At 30.9% G+C, this 15,857-nt stretch overlaps 1 protein-coding gene across 1 annotated transcript in view; it reads left to right on the top strand.

Annotated features, from left to right (window-relative positions):
• D12 (YEATS domain containing 2 homolog D12) overlaps positions 1–15,857 on the top strand; it is a 123,705-nt gene that overhangs the window by 82,276 nt on the left and 25,572 nt on the right. The window contains exons 11-16 of the mRNA XM_085825561.1: positions 2,439–2,515; positions 6,048–6,127; positions 6,242–6,386; positions 12,063–12,098; positions 13,309–13,526; positions 13,812–13,886. Coding sequence (XP_085681687.1) covers positions 2,439–2,515; positions 6,048–6,127; positions 6,242–6,386; positions 12,063–12,098; positions 13,309–13,526; positions 13,812–13,886 — 631 coding nt within the window. The remainder of the gene's footprint in view (positions 1–2,438; positions 2,516–6,047; positions 6,128–6,241; positions 6,387–12,062; positions 12,099–13,308; positions 13,527–13,811; positions 13,887–15,857) is intronic.

Raw genomic sequence — 15,857 nt, 5'->3', positions numbered from 1 at the left:
ACATAAGTAAAATCCATATTTCAGGTAAGCCATATAGGGTGAAACAAATTCAAAATTTAAAAAAAAAAAAAATCCAAGTGTGGTAAAAAAATACTGTAATATGGATTTTTAAAGTTGTATCATGTAAAGCTTTGCTGTAATATATTCTATTGTAAATGCATTGAATCATTCCATGTGATGTTTCTAATTTTATAGAATTTATTAAATTTGTATTTCTGAGAACAATATTAAAATTTATGAACTCAAGATTTCAAAAATTATCACTCATCAATAAATATGATGATATATATTAAAAAATTAAACTTTCAAAGTTATTATTTTAAATTAAAACATAAGTAAAAGTCCATATTTCAGGTAAGCCTTTATTTTTTTTTAACTCTAATGTCTACAGTGAAAATTAATCAGTTGACTTCATTGGCAATTTTTAATAATAATTGGTTAATGTGATTAATGTTCATTTATCACATTTACCAAAAATTGTGGCTATTAATACTAACTGCCAATTATTAATAATAGCCAAATTTATTACTTTAACTGTAATATATATACATACACACATATGTGTGTGTGTGTGATAATAAAACTACTTTTGTGTGCATTGTGTTCATTAGGTTTGATTTGCAAATTATGAGATAAATTATTTTGCTGTAAATAGCATAGTTAGGTACACTTTCTACTACGGCAAACTAAAGGCCTGGATAAAATTTTAATAACAATCTTTTATTTTTTTTATTTATTTATTTATTTATTTATTTTATTTTATTTTTATTTTTATTTTTTTTTTTGTAAAATCTGTAAATGATATACAGCATATTCTAGAATACAATTGCTAAATTGTGACTGAAATTAAGTGATAAATGTCCTATGAACATATAACAGGAATTGCATTATTTACAACTTATAGGGCACTGAACATCTATGGCAAATAAATATAAAAGCTAATTACTATACAAAGTGTCACCCACTATATTTGTTGGTATGTCTTCCATGACCATAAATAAATAAAAAGTACCTACAGATATACAGAAGGAAATAAATAGTTTGTGAGCTGTGAGCATCAGTAGGTGCAAAGGCTAGCTGCCTGTCTTCTCTGCAGAGATGCAAATTCATTGGGCAGTGCCCTTGATTTGCTGCTAAGATTTGTGAAAAGAAATATGTCTCATCCCTCACTAACTATAACCTCGAAACAGGGCTGAATCCAGAATGAAAAAAATCGAATGGGAATTGGAAGAACTGAATTGAATGACTAACTCCTCGGACTAAAGACTAACTTCTTTCAATTGTAGTTTTTCAGTTCTCTAAAATCTCTTTTCTACATAGACTAAATAAAATTCAGGAATTAAAAAAATTAGGAAATTAGGATTAGTTGGAGAATGTTAAAAGTTAAACTTGTCTATAATGTGGGTGGAGAAATGCAGGTACTTATGTTTAATATAACCCCCTTAGTAAAAGTCACCAAATTTTTGGAATGTGTCAAACTGTGGTAACTATGGGCATGGTAAATTCTCCAGGTAATCATGACCATGTGTATGATTACTCTTCAGTTTTAGCAAGCAGTGTCACCAGTTTCTCTGACTAAGATGGTGATGCTGCTTGTTGTATTCCAAGTGTTTTTATAAATAAAAAAATAAAATAAAAAAATCCTCTTTAACTGAGCTTTTAAAAATATGCACTTAGCAGATTTATTAGCAATGAAAGAAATACAGAAAATTTTCTACAGCAATGCAGTATTTTGCCTCGAAGTTGCCTTGAATCAGAACAAACAAATCCAAAATTTGCTATTAAATGGGTTTATTGATTTTTCAAAATAAATACTTAGCTAAAGTGAAAATATACATGTAATAATATGCAAGTACGTAATAAATAATTTTTTACAATATGTCCCCTCCTCCTCTCTCTTCTTGACAAAAACTTTACCAAACAACACCAATACGTAAGTACTGAAACATTCCTTTCTCCCCCAAAATGGGAATCAAACTTTGCTAGTTAGCTTCTAATAAGAGCTGTCTGTGGGTGAACTCTAAAGGAGCTATTGCTTCCTTTTATGAATCACTGTTCACTTACTCAATAAAGTGAGTTAGTTCTTTGAAGCAATTGGCTAATGAACAAGCTCATCTGTACTTGTTACTGACCTTCCTTGTCCCATAACTGTTAAATATGCATTTTCTACAATACTTTCACAAACATTTTTTGCTTATCTGTGGCCATAAAATGCTGCCCCAGCATTTGACAGTTTTGTTTTGTCATGCCCTATATACTGTGAACATATCTGCTCAACAGTGAAAATGCAACACCAAGAAGGAAAAGCCACAAGACAATGCATTATTAATTTATTGCAAATTTTAAGAATATTTTATTAGTATAGTTTATTTTGAAGAATGCTGTATTGTACGTCTATAAGATATTTTTTATTCTTATGCTAGTTGTATTATTTGCAGGCTAGACTATTATAAAACCTTCGTAGAGCTCCTTAAAAGAGTTTGTAAAATATTCCCTATTGTAAAAAAAGGCGTAGGTAAGTTCACTATTTTTTTTTTTTTTTTTTTTTTCCTTTGTCCATTGTATTTTCAAGCATCAGTTGAAATTAAATTTTTTATATCTTCCCTTCTTTATGTAGACAATTTTTACATTTGATGCATTAACTATTTTATGAGATAAATCAGGTGAAATAAATGAAAAATATCTGAAAGCTTTAATGAAAATATTTTTAAAAAATTATACTCTTTTTGTGTATTTCCATTAGTATTCCAAAGTATCTAGTTTTAATTTTTCATAACATTTTGAGTAATCATATATAAAATTTTATTGTATAAAAAATTAAATATGAATACAGTCAAAAGTCGTTAATTCGGACACCCGTAATCCGGAATGATCTATAATCCGGACCTCAAAGCTACAAACTTTCTGCGCATGCGTCGCTTTCACGCATGCGTACAGGCGTTTACGAGAGCGCGTAAGACCCTTCCGGCTGCGAATATGTTTGTGCGCATGCGTGTTTAATGTGTAACGGAGTTATACGCTAAGCTAAAGTTATCTAATTCAGTTAATGTTTCAGATTGCGTTGTTCCTTAAACTTCGAATTGGATCCGGCTTATTATTTTTTGCAGACTGTTAGAGCAATTTCATAAAAGTAAGCTTGAACTTTCGATTATGTCAAATAGAATTTCCGATATATATTTACTACAAAGTGAAAGTATGTTTGAAATCCGAAATCTGTTTATCAATTTCACGCTGCTCTGCGGCAGAGGGAGGGCAGAAACGTCATTATTAGATTATGATAGATTAGAAAGATTATGTCAAATAGAATTTTCGATATATATTTAATAATATGTAATTTGTATCTACAAAGCGAAAGTATGTTTTGAAATCCGAAATCTGTTTATCAATTTCACGCGGCGGATTGGAAGTTAATCTGTCAGCACTATCCTTATCTTCAGGGCAGATGTTTTTATTTTATTTAGTTTATAATTCCGTACTAAGTGTAGTATTTCATTTCGATGTACTCCGTCTTTGATATGATTTCAATCAAGTTCCTCGTCATTATAATTCGCTTCCGATAGTGAAGAAAGTGACCCAGAGGTTATTGAAAACGAAAACATTTCGATTGACAAATTAGTCGGTATTCTCAACACAGCAATTATAGGACTGGAACAGCGGAACTTTGTAACTAAACAAGAAATTATGTCTGTTTAATAGAATTAAAGAGAAAGTATTATCACATGAAACGAAGCAACTTACATTGAAGGAAATGTTTAATAAAGTAAACAAATAAATATTAAGCTTTTTCTTTTTGTAAATTTTGATACCCTTTAGATCATAATTGTTCTTTATTTCATAAATTACGGTTTCATATTTTTAATTTTGTAATTTCTGCATGCCATCTTACCAGATTTAAACTGATGATCTATAATCCGGAAAAATCGATAATCCGGAATCGCCGAAGTCCCGAGGAGTCCGGATTAACGACTTTTGACTGTATATATTTTTATATGTATATATTTTTGTATATTTATTAGTCTTCCAGCTAATTAAGCTTTATATATTTTTAACACACTTATATAAATACTATATATAAATTTGAAATATGTCTGGATAATTACGGCAGCATTTATGTCTGAACAGGAAAAATATCAAGGTATAATGTGAAAGTAGCATTCTGAAATTATAATGATAAGAAAAAGAAACTTCTGTCTTCTGATATTTTTAGAACTTTGTGAACACCAAGGGTTTAGGTGTCAATTTTTTTTCCCCTTTCTGTAAGAAAAGGTATTAGATTTTCGCAGCCTCTTTGTTGAAAAGTGATATAAATACAAATAACAGATAATTGCATTCTAATTACAAGAGAAGTGTAGAATGCAAAATTTAAAATTTGGCAACAAAGCAACCTTACATTGAAATAAAACTCTGTCAATTTCAAGGGTAATCAGACATATGTCTTTAACAAAAATGTAAATGTGGTAATGCACTCTATCAAGCAAAACAGTAATGTTATATGAAAAAGCTGAAATATTGAAATTTTTTAAGTAATGGGGAAAACTGGGTTGAAAATAACATTATTAACTAAAGAAGATAAACTTTTTTGAGTGAAAAAGGCTTTAAAGAAATTCAGTTCACCAGTTGAAAAAGCTGTGAACATCTAATTCCAGCAGAAATAAATGTTTTGTCTTACTTTTAAACCATTCCTGAATGGCTTCCATCAAATGATGGTTGTAGCTGTAACATGAACCATACAAATGCTGCAGATCCATTTGTGAAATAAAATGAAAGCACTTGAGACCAGATCTGGTTGATACAGTGGATTGGGAAGAAGTTGAAATCAATATTGCTAACTGGCAGTTTGAAAATTTGAACCTTGTGTGCTGGAATGTTATAAAGCAAAAGCAATATTTTTCTGCCGAATTTGCTATATCATTTTACAGTTTTTGTGTTTTAGAGTTCATTCAACAGGTTAACTTAATATGCTATTATGCAGCTTATTATCAATAAGCAATTGTTTCTTTTCATCCCCAAAAATGGTGCCCTAAATCTTCTCAGCAGATTTCTTCAGAACACATAGGGATAAGAAGATGGAGAGAAAAGAGATCTATAGTGATCAACATCATGCTCTTTTTTCATTTGTAGGTCACAGCTACGAAGCAATGCTTCATTTCCTTTTGAATAAACATGCTAACCCTGCTTTTGACAGCAGCATAGAAAGGTACTGTATCATCATAAACTATAGCCATGTTTTCATGAGTATTTATGGGTTTTGTCAAGAACTCCATCATTCTGAGATTTTTTATATTAATGAACATCTCTGAGAAGCCCGGTGGCACAATGGCTAGTGCATTGCACGGCAGCAACACAGGTACGAAGTTTGATCCCCGGGCTGGGCAAGGTTGACTCAGCCTTTCATCCCTTGAGTGAGTCGATAAAATAAGTACCAAGTTTGCTTTGGAGACTAAACACCAGGGGTTCTGCGACAAGCTGACAACTCGTTTAGGGCATATGCTCACGCATCCCGGGGCCCACGGTCAAGAAAACATACATCGGGGCACTGCTAGCCTTGGCACACTAGGGCTGTCGCGCCACTGAGGGTTTTAAAGTTTAGAATCTGAATGACAACCCATAACAGCCTCTCAAATATAATCAAATAGCAAAACCTAATGTGTTTTTCTTTTTTCACTTCCGAAGGATGATGCCATTTCACCACATTCACTCCACAACTACTGCTTCATGTTTAAGCTTAAAATGTATTGAAACCTGACGTAGTTAGTACACATATCTACTATTTGATGATTATAAGCACTAGTTTGAATCTCTAGCTAGATTGAAAAGCACATTGTTGCTTTCACTTATATATCCCAATTTTATTATAGATTTACTTAAAATTTGTGTCATTTTTTAAAATAATTAAAATTTTTTAAATATCTGTATTATGTGAATCAGCCCATTTAAAATTTAATTGCTTAATAAATATGTAAAAAATTATGCTTTTAATACAGTTAACCTACAAATATTCATAATCACTTTATAACTATTTTATACAAGGAATTATTTTTCTCCAGATCGAAGTATATTCCCTTTCTGTGCATCTTCAATAGAAGAGTTCCAGAGGTGGAATATTGGCAAACAACGAGCATCAGAGGTTTGTTATTAATTTAATTTGGTTTGTTATTGATTGAAATATATTACTAAAGCAATGATTAATAATTGGATGTTATAACATACTTAAACTACATATTTTGTCTTTTACTCTTAGTGGAGGCGTGCTGGTATGGTACGAACAGCAATTTTAAATCTTCTTAATGAAAAAATCAGCTCGCATTTGAATGTTGATACTGTTTGGTCCAGAAAAGCTATAATGTCGTGGTGTAGGAAAAATGGTTTTGTTCCAATGACTTCAGGTAATTGTGCACTCAATAATCTGTATTTTTAATTAAAGTTTTCCATGTGCTTATATCATTCAAAGGAAGTTATAAGACAGTGCAATCAAGCTTAATGCAATGAAGTTTGATAGGTACTCTTTGTTTATCAAGACTAGATTCAGAAATGTACATATGTGTGTACCTATATGTGTACACTATATATATATATGTAAAATATAATAATATACTATGGCTATACTAAGAAATGATTGGCAACCTTAATATTGACTACAGTCAAAAGTCGTTAAACCAGACTCGTCGGGACTTTGGCAATTCCGGATTATAGATCATCAGTTTAAATCTGGTAAGATGGCATGCAGAAATTATAAAATTAAAAATAGGAAACCATAGTTTATGAAATAAAGAACAGTTATGATGTAAAGGGTATCAAAATTTACAAAAAAAAAAAAGCTTAATAATTATTTGTTTACTTTATTAAACATTTCTTTCAATGTAAGTTGTTTAAGTTGCTTCGTTTTATGTGATAAAACTTTCTCTTTAATTCTATAAACAGACATAATTTCTTCTTCATTTACAAAGTTCCGCTGTTAAAGTCCTATAATTGCTGTGTCGAGAACACGGACTAATTTGTCAATCGAAATTTTTTCGTTTTCAATAACCTCTGTATCATTTTCTTCTTTATCGGAAGCGAATTATAATGACGAGGAATTTGATTTAAATCATAGCAAAGACGGAGTACATCGAGATGAAATACTACATTTAGTAAGGAATTATAAGTGAAATAAAATAAAACATCTGCACTGAAGATAAAGATAGTGCTGACAGATTAACTTCCAATTCATTGCGCGCCGTGGCGTTTCGGCATCCCCCCCCCTCGGGCCGCAGAGCAGCGTGAAATTGATAAACAGATTTCGGAATGGTTTGAGAAACGAAGGATGTGCCTTTATCCATTTTTTGCAGCAATTCCACTTTTTGTTTAATGGACTTCTAAACATACTTTCGCTTTGTAGATCCTTTACGTATTAGTAAATACATATCGGAAATTCTATTTGACATAATCGAAAGTTCAAGCTTACTTTTATAAAATTGCTCTAACAGTCTGCAAAAAAATAAAGTTAACAAAAAATCCCACTGGTGATTATTGCAAATTCTTCAGTGTTGTATTTATTTTCCGAAAATAGAAAAAAACTCCTAATGTAAACAAGGTCTCAAACAAAGTCAATTGCAGAAAAAGCCAAAATGGCTTCAATAAGTATAGATAAATATCAGTGTGCAGTATTTGATGGACAAAGTTTGAATATTCTAGTAGATAAATATTTTTTTATTGTTTGAGAAAGAATGTACCAGCAAAAATATTACTGACATAGAGAAACCATTGGTGTTTTTAGAATGTCTCCAGGCGAGGCTTTAGCATTTTATATACAGGAATGTGTAGATTAGAGTAGCAAGTTTAAGGATAAATTTCGTACTTATTTTGATAGTGTACAGTAACTTTTAATGATCTTGAGGCTATTCGAAATTCAACAATATTGATAAATATTTCCGACAAAAGTTGAGATTTGCATCCAGTTTAAAGTTAAATGACAAAATTTTATTTGAAGCTCTAAATCAGGGACTACCGAAGCAAAAGAAAATGTTGCTAACTGTACAAATATCACTTCTTTGCAGGATTGGAATGCACTGGCACGAAAATTGTTCCCTACATCAAGTTCACTGGGAGAAGTACACAATATAAAAGAAACACCAAAATTTTCAACTCCGAGGCAATTTTTACCAACCTAGTTATCGTACACTCAGACCATTTTATTATCCTAGGCAGTATGTACCTCAAAATCAGGCCTGGAGGAATTTCCAGCAACAATAAGTGGCTTATCCTTATCAGTCATTTTTTTAAGCTATTACTGAAATCCGGACTGATTGGGACTTTGCCGATTCCGGATTTGGGATTTTTCCAGATATTAAATCATCAGTTTAAATCTAGTAAGACGGCATGTAGACATTGTAAAATTAAAAATATGAAATTGTGGTTTATAAAACAATGAAACATTATGATTTAAAGGCTATCAAAATTTAGGAGGAAAAAAGCTTAATATTTATTTGTTTACTTTATTAAACATTGCTTTCAAAGTTGTTAATTTGTTTCATTTTTTGTGCTAATACTTTCTCTTTAATTCTATAGACACACATAATTTCTAGTTCAGTTAAATTCCATTGTTGAAGTCCTGTAATTGCTGTGTCTAGAATTTTGACTGACTTGTCAATAGAAATTTTCTCGTTTTCAGTAACTTCTGTGTCACTTTCTTCACTATTGGTTGTGGTATTTTTTGAATCTAGAACTATACTACACATTTCTCCATTCATTAATTGATTGATGATTGAGAAGAATTGTCATCACAATGAAAAACTTTTTTTATATCTTCTTCATTTGTTACCGCTTCTCCGCATTTCTTTTCAAAATCTGTTACATAGAAAATTTCACCTTTGTTTTGCGATATCTGTAAACCTTTAAAATTAGCGGCTATCATCATCAAAATTAGCTATTCTTCACTATACCTATTTGGCTATGCATCACGAGCTTTGGCAAATAACGACAAGTTGTTTCATTAAATTTTATCTTGCTTCTATAGTGCACTGAGACAAGCCTAAATTGTATCAGTTTGGTTATTTATTATACTTGATGACTATTCCTTGTACATGCTTAAGGCATATCTGTGTCCTGAATAAATAAAATCCCATCATATATTAAGCCTTATTTAGGGCCGCCGCTAGATATCTTACCACCTGATGCAGTCTCTGTAGGTCCTAAATTCTGCAACTCGATGCAGCCATACGAGCTCTGGCACTGGTTCTGAGTTTATGTGAATAACAAATCAGTTATTCTTAATTCAAATAGCCTTAAATGTAAGCTTTGGGTCTATAAGTATCATCAGCAAAATCTATTTTTAGCATATGGAACGAAATTTATGGGAAATTTTTCCTCATCAACATTTTTTAGTGTATTTAACTTAAATCTGTAATCATCGCCAAGCGAAATGTCAACATAAAAGGTTATTACACTCCTTTATTATTCAATTACTAACATAAAAATAGTGTTACTCATCATGAGTCATTCCAGAATTTGTCATGTTTTGATAAAAATGTGGTGATGAAAGGAAATTATAATAAATAATGATTCGCCAGGTTGGCGTTAGATCAACGACGTATCTATGTGGAATGTTTCGGTTTGAGATGTATGCCAAGCAGATACACAACAACAGAGTCAAATTGCTGATCGTACAAATTTATGCTAAAATGACTGTTTCTTCAATAACAATTTTTTTTTTCTTTAGTGTCGAAGTGAAATTAAGATTCAGGACTCTACTGATGTTTTATTATGCACTGAGGGAGGAATCAAATGCATATGCATAAAGCCTACGAGAAAACGTTGGTGGTGGTTTTGAGGTCCGGATTTTAGGTCATTCCAGATAATGGACGTACGGATTTCAGACTTTATATTATATAAGGAATCTTCTCAAAAACCTGCACCTAAGAAGTGAAAACATTTTAAAGTAAATGTTCAATGTAATCAGAAAAATATATTTAAGATAAAAAATACGAAAGGAAACTTTTAATTTTAATTGGCTATAACCTCTTTATCTTTTTATTTAATTTGGGGACTTCCTTTCTCTATCTTAAAATTAGCCCTATAAGTCTAAACTGTGTCATTTAAATTAATCATGAGATGTTAGGTAACACTTAATGCAGATACCTCTTGCCCAATCACTAAATAATTGTAAACCAAAACTTTTTAAACTCGAACTGAAACTTTTTAACACCCTCCCTTCTTCTCCTGAATTGCTGCGACACTTTTGCTTAAGCTCTCCTCCTGGGAAGGAGGAAACATTCTTTGTTCACTGAACTGATAAAATTGTAGGGCGCAAATGACGTCCGTTCATATGTGAACCAAATACAGTCAAAAGTCTTTAATCCGGACTCGTGGGGACTTCGGCGATTCCGGATTATCCGTTTTTCCGGATTATAAATCCTCAGTTTAAATCTGCTAAGATGGCATGCAGAAATTATAAAATTAAAAATATGAAACCGTAATTTATGAAATAAAGAGCAGTTATGATCTAAAGGGTATCAAAATTTACAAAAAAAAAGCTTAATATTTATTTGTTTACTTTATTAAACATTTCTTTCAATGCTGACATGCGTAAAATATACATTACGCATAGTCGAAATTAGAAAATTGCAACCAGAAAACTATTTTATGTGTATTTGTGATATTTATAATGACGAGGAATTTGATTTAAATCATATCAAAGACGGAGTACATTGAGATGAAATACTACATTTAGTAAGGAATTAAAAGGCGAATAAAATAAAAACATCTGCTCTGAAGATAAGGATAGTGCTGACAGATCAACTTCCAGTTCATTGCTCGCCGCGATGTCTCCCCCCTTCCCGCAGAGCAGCGTGAAATTGATAAACGGATTTCGAAATGGTTAGAGAAACAAAGGATATGCCTTTATCCATTTTTTGCAGCAATTCCACTTTTTGTTTGATGGACATCGAAACACGCTTTTGCTTTGTAGATCCTTTGGCAGCTACAGAATCAGAAATTATTTTTGACATAATCGAAAGTTCAAGCTTACTTTTATATAATTGCTCTAACAGTCTTCAAAAAATAATAAGCTGGATCCAATTAGAAGATTAAGGAACGACGCAATCTGTAATATTAACTGAAATAGATAATTAGATAATTTCCGCTTTAGCTTATACCATCCGTTATACATTAAATGCGCATATGTAAACGCATATGCGCATGAGTAAAGGTATTATGCACATGCGTAAACGCATTTGCGTTTACGCATGCACAGGAAGTTTGTAGCTTTGAGGTCCAGATTATAGATCAGTCCGGATTATGGACATCCAGATTAAAAACTTTTGACTGTACTTCAAATCCAGAATTGCTTCCTCAATAATAAAACTATCTTGAATCCGGCCATGTCTATTTTGCCAAGTTTCTTCACTAGGCATCTATTATGCAATCACCTAGTTTCAAATCATTCATATCATGACATATATATGTATACATGCACATACATACATATGTATATATATACATGCATGCATGAACACATGTATATAATTCTGAATCTGGTCCTGATAGCAGAAGAGTTTTGTTTGATTTATGAATCACATAAGCTAGCCACTACCTAAAGACTGCAGCTGCTCATTTCCTTTAATCAGTTTTTCTGAATTTTCCTATACAATAATTATCTACAAAGTAAGTGGCTGTGTTTATCTACAAAGTAACTCTGTTCAGCAGTTAATATACATTTTGTTGATCAGTTCAAATTTTTATTTTGAAGGGGATAATAATAAAAACCGCCTACCAGTAGAATTTCTGTAGATTAAATGTTTCAGCTTTATTTAATTTTTTAAACTATGATCCAGTCTTTCTTTGCTGGAAAGCAGGAGCAGAAAATTATAATTTTGGTGTATGTGTGAAAAATTTTTCAACTTTTAGTATAAAATGGGAAATTCTGCTTGTAGTTATAATTTCAGCGTAATTTTAATCTAAAAATTCATTTTTCAGAATATATTCTACATATATATTGTAGTTTTTATGAATTCTATGCACTGCAAGTTTTTTAATAAGAGAAAATTTTAATGAAATTCCTTTTTTTTTTTTGTTCCCCCCCTTAGAAAAGATGACTCTTTTGCCAGAACCTAAGTGGTCAGGTAATGTATCATTTGCATAATTTTTTTTCTTCTACATTAGGTGAACTCCATTAATAATTTCTTTTATATTAACATTGTTATTTATTAGTTTATTGTAAACGCTGTGATGCTTTCATCCATCTAACATTTATTAAAATAAGTGTATGTTATATTATATTTCAGATTTTATGGGTTTTATGCACTGAAATACTGCATAAAAAATTACTTTTTTTAATTAAACAATATGTTAAATCATTTGGAGTGTAGCATCATATTATATCAACAGATAAAAATAATATAACTGTAAACGTTATAAGTTACCATCTTTGTATTGTTGATAATACAGTACAAAGTCTATAATCCGGACTCATCGGGACGTTCGGCAATTTCGGATTAGGTGTTTTTCCGGATTATAGATCATCAATTTAAATCTGGTAAAATGGCATGCAGAAATTATACAATTAAAAATATGAAACTGTAATTTATGAAATGAAGAGCAATTATGATCTAAAGGGTATCAAAATTTACAAAAACAAAGCTTAATACTTATTTGCTTACTTTATTAAACATTTCTTTCAATGTAGGTTGCTTCGTTTTTTGTGCTAATACTTTCTCTTTAATTCTATAAACAGACATAATTTCGTGTTCAGTTACAAAGTTCTACTGTTTAAGTCCTGTAATTGCTGCGTCGAAAATACCGACTGTCAATCGAAGTTTTTTCGTTTTCAATAACCTCTCTGTCACTTTCTTCACTATCGGAAGTGCGCATGGGTAAGCGCTTTATGTGCATGTGTAGCAGATGTGCGCATTAAAAGCACATTCATAAATGCTTTACGTGCATGTGTAAGTTTGTGGCTTTGAGGTCCGGATTATAGATCATTCCAGATTCGAACAGAATTTCGGATTACGGACTTTGTACTGTATAATGCACTTTTAACAATGAATGAATGCATTCTTATGCGTCCATCATATAGGAGTGCATTCACTATTTCGAGATTATATTTCCATATTCAAAAAGTGTGCATCTATATTTGGAGGTAAATAGATGTAGATTCTTATACCTGTAAGCCATTTATACCTGAGAATACATGTAATCTTTATTAAACATTGGATTCTTTTTTTAAGATATCAAGATTAGCATTTGGGTGTTAGAAAGATTTTAATGTAATATTTTAATTCTATCCTAAGTATTGCAACTTTTAACTGACATTTGCTTCCAAAACTATTTTAGGTATTGAATTATGTTCTGTTACCAGTGCTGATGACCTTCTTTCTACGCTGAAAGAAGAAAATAACTCTAAGCTAGTCTCAAGTGATGATGAAGAAATTGAAATTGTGGAAGTGGTTAATAAAGCAAAGCAAGTGTTAAATAATCAAACTCAGCTGCAAGCTTCACATTTACCTCATTTGAATGAAGCAGCAATATATGTGAAAGAAGTAGCATCACAGGTAAGTTCATTGTTAAGATAAAGTGGGCATGAGGAAATCAGTGGTTGGATTTAGATCAAGTTTTAAGAACTGGTTTACTGCTTGATAACAAAATTTGCTAAGTTGGCAACGTTTCCCTAAATAAATATTACATTTTTAATTTTAATAACTAATTCACTAAAATGCAAATCATTTTAGTAAGTGGTTGTACTGAACTTGTGTGAATTGACTGATTTCCAAAATTTCATTTTAAAAATAGCATATATTATTTATATATGTTTTAAATTATTTTTCTTACATTTTTAGATAAATGTTAACTTAAAGCCGATTGAAATTGAACCCTGTATATATGCTCCTGCAATTGAAGAAATGATACTTGCTGTAAGTTTTTTCCTTTCTTTAACTGAAATTAATTAATATTTTCCTGTTAATGTAGGTTTCAATATAAAATGCAGAGTGGTTTTCTGCTTTGTTATAAATGCTAATGGACTAAAATTTTGTCAGTTGTTTCACCAAAAATGAAATAAATGTTTTAAAGTGTTAAAGATCTAATCTCTTAATATTTAGTGAACTGATTTAAAATCCATGGTTGGAGTTATAGAATTGTTCAAATATTTTGAAACTGCTAATGGCTGTCAATTATACTCTCAGCCAGTTTTTGGTCTTTAAGAACTTCTAATACCTATCAGGAATTTCTTAACACTGAAGTTTTAAATCATTCATTCAGGGCTTCGAAGCATTATCTTCATTGATCTTACTTTTAATTTCTTTGTTCTTATTTTCAAGAGTTTGGCTTGATGGAGTATCTCCTGAAACTGCCTGATTGTAAGAGATTCTTTCTTTCACTATTGGGTGGAAATGTCAGTTTGACTTAATATCTTTAGTATTATTTGCATATTCAAGGATTTTTGCCTCATGTATGCTTTGTTCTGAACTGACAAAGAAAATTTAGTAAATAATAATTAATATCATATAAAAGTAACCAGAGAAATTAAATTTTTAAAATTTAATAAATTTAATATTATGACATAAATTTATTCAATTATTCAGAATCACCTGAAAAATATTTTACAAACAATTAATGTTCAGTTCACAGGTGCATGTAAAAGGATAATAATCTCTATCACATCCTTTGATATCATTTGTATTTATTAAAGCAGCCTTTCATGATTAAATTTCTTTTAAATGCTAGGATGATATTATTTGTATAAATCATTTAAAATAGGTCAAAATGTCTTTAAAATATCCATTTATCCAAACTATATATATGCTTCTAAGTGCTCTGCTTATATATGTATATATATATGTGTGTGTGTGTGTATATACATGCATCCATATATCCATAACGTTTACCTTTAAGGTTTATTTTAAAGTATGTCCAAACTGTTAGCCTTCCAACCAGCCAAGGATTCTAAAATCTGAAAATTCCCAAAACTTCAGGGGAAGGAGATCTGTTCATGATTATAACTTTAAATGCCAATGTTTATTATATATATATATATATATATGTCCCCCCCCCCCCGATGAACTACTTTAATTGTTTGGACTCATTTCAAGATGCATGTATCTGTACTTATTTGAAAGGCTTATGAAAAATATTCTTCTTGGATTTAAAGTAGGCTTAACCTGTTTAAGGATTAAGGAAGCATATTATGGTAAAAGATTCTAGTGTAGAGGGGTAGAAAATATTATATTTGGAAAAAAAAGTCTTTCTTTTAGATTAACAGCTTCAGAATTTAGTGAGCAAATTCTTGGACATATGAATGATTGACTGGCTTCATTGATGATTAGCAAAATGTTGCAGATGTGATGTTGAAGCATTATAGAAGAAACTTCCAGACATGGCCAAATTAAATACAGTACAAAGTCCAATATCCAGAATGACCTAAACCTGGATCTCAAAATCACCACCAACTTTTTTTAAAATTTATTTATTTTTGTGTGTGATTTGCACATACGCATTTGATTCCCCCGCGCATGTGGAGAGTCCCAATAATTTGGCTCTGCATCTGCTTGGCATACATCTCAAACCGAAACATTCTACATAGATGCATCATTGATTTTACACCTACTAATATTTTATATCTCCGATGCCGACCTGGTGAATCATTATTTATTACATTTTGCTTTCATCACTGCATGTTTATTAACACATGACAACTCATGAAGTGATGCCTAAACAGTTATTTTATATGAGTAATTGAATAGCAAAGAGTATGGTAACCTTTTATGTTGACATTATGCTTGACGCTGGTTACAGATTTAAGTTTAATGCGCTAAAATTTAACAATTTTTTATGCATGCTAAAAATAAATTTTGTTAATGATACTTATAAGCCAAATGATTACATTT

Source organism: Stegodyphus dumicola, chromosome 10 (genome assembly GCF_044657685.1).
Source record: "Stegodyphus dumicola isolate Sdum_Otavi_A_Nest chromosome 10, ASM4465768v1".
NCBI classification, from domain to species: Eukaryota; Metazoa; Arthropoda; class Arachnida; order Araneae; family Eresidae; genus Stegodyphus; species Stegodyphus dumicola.
This window is presented reverse-complemented; position numbering and strand designations above follow the sequence as displayed.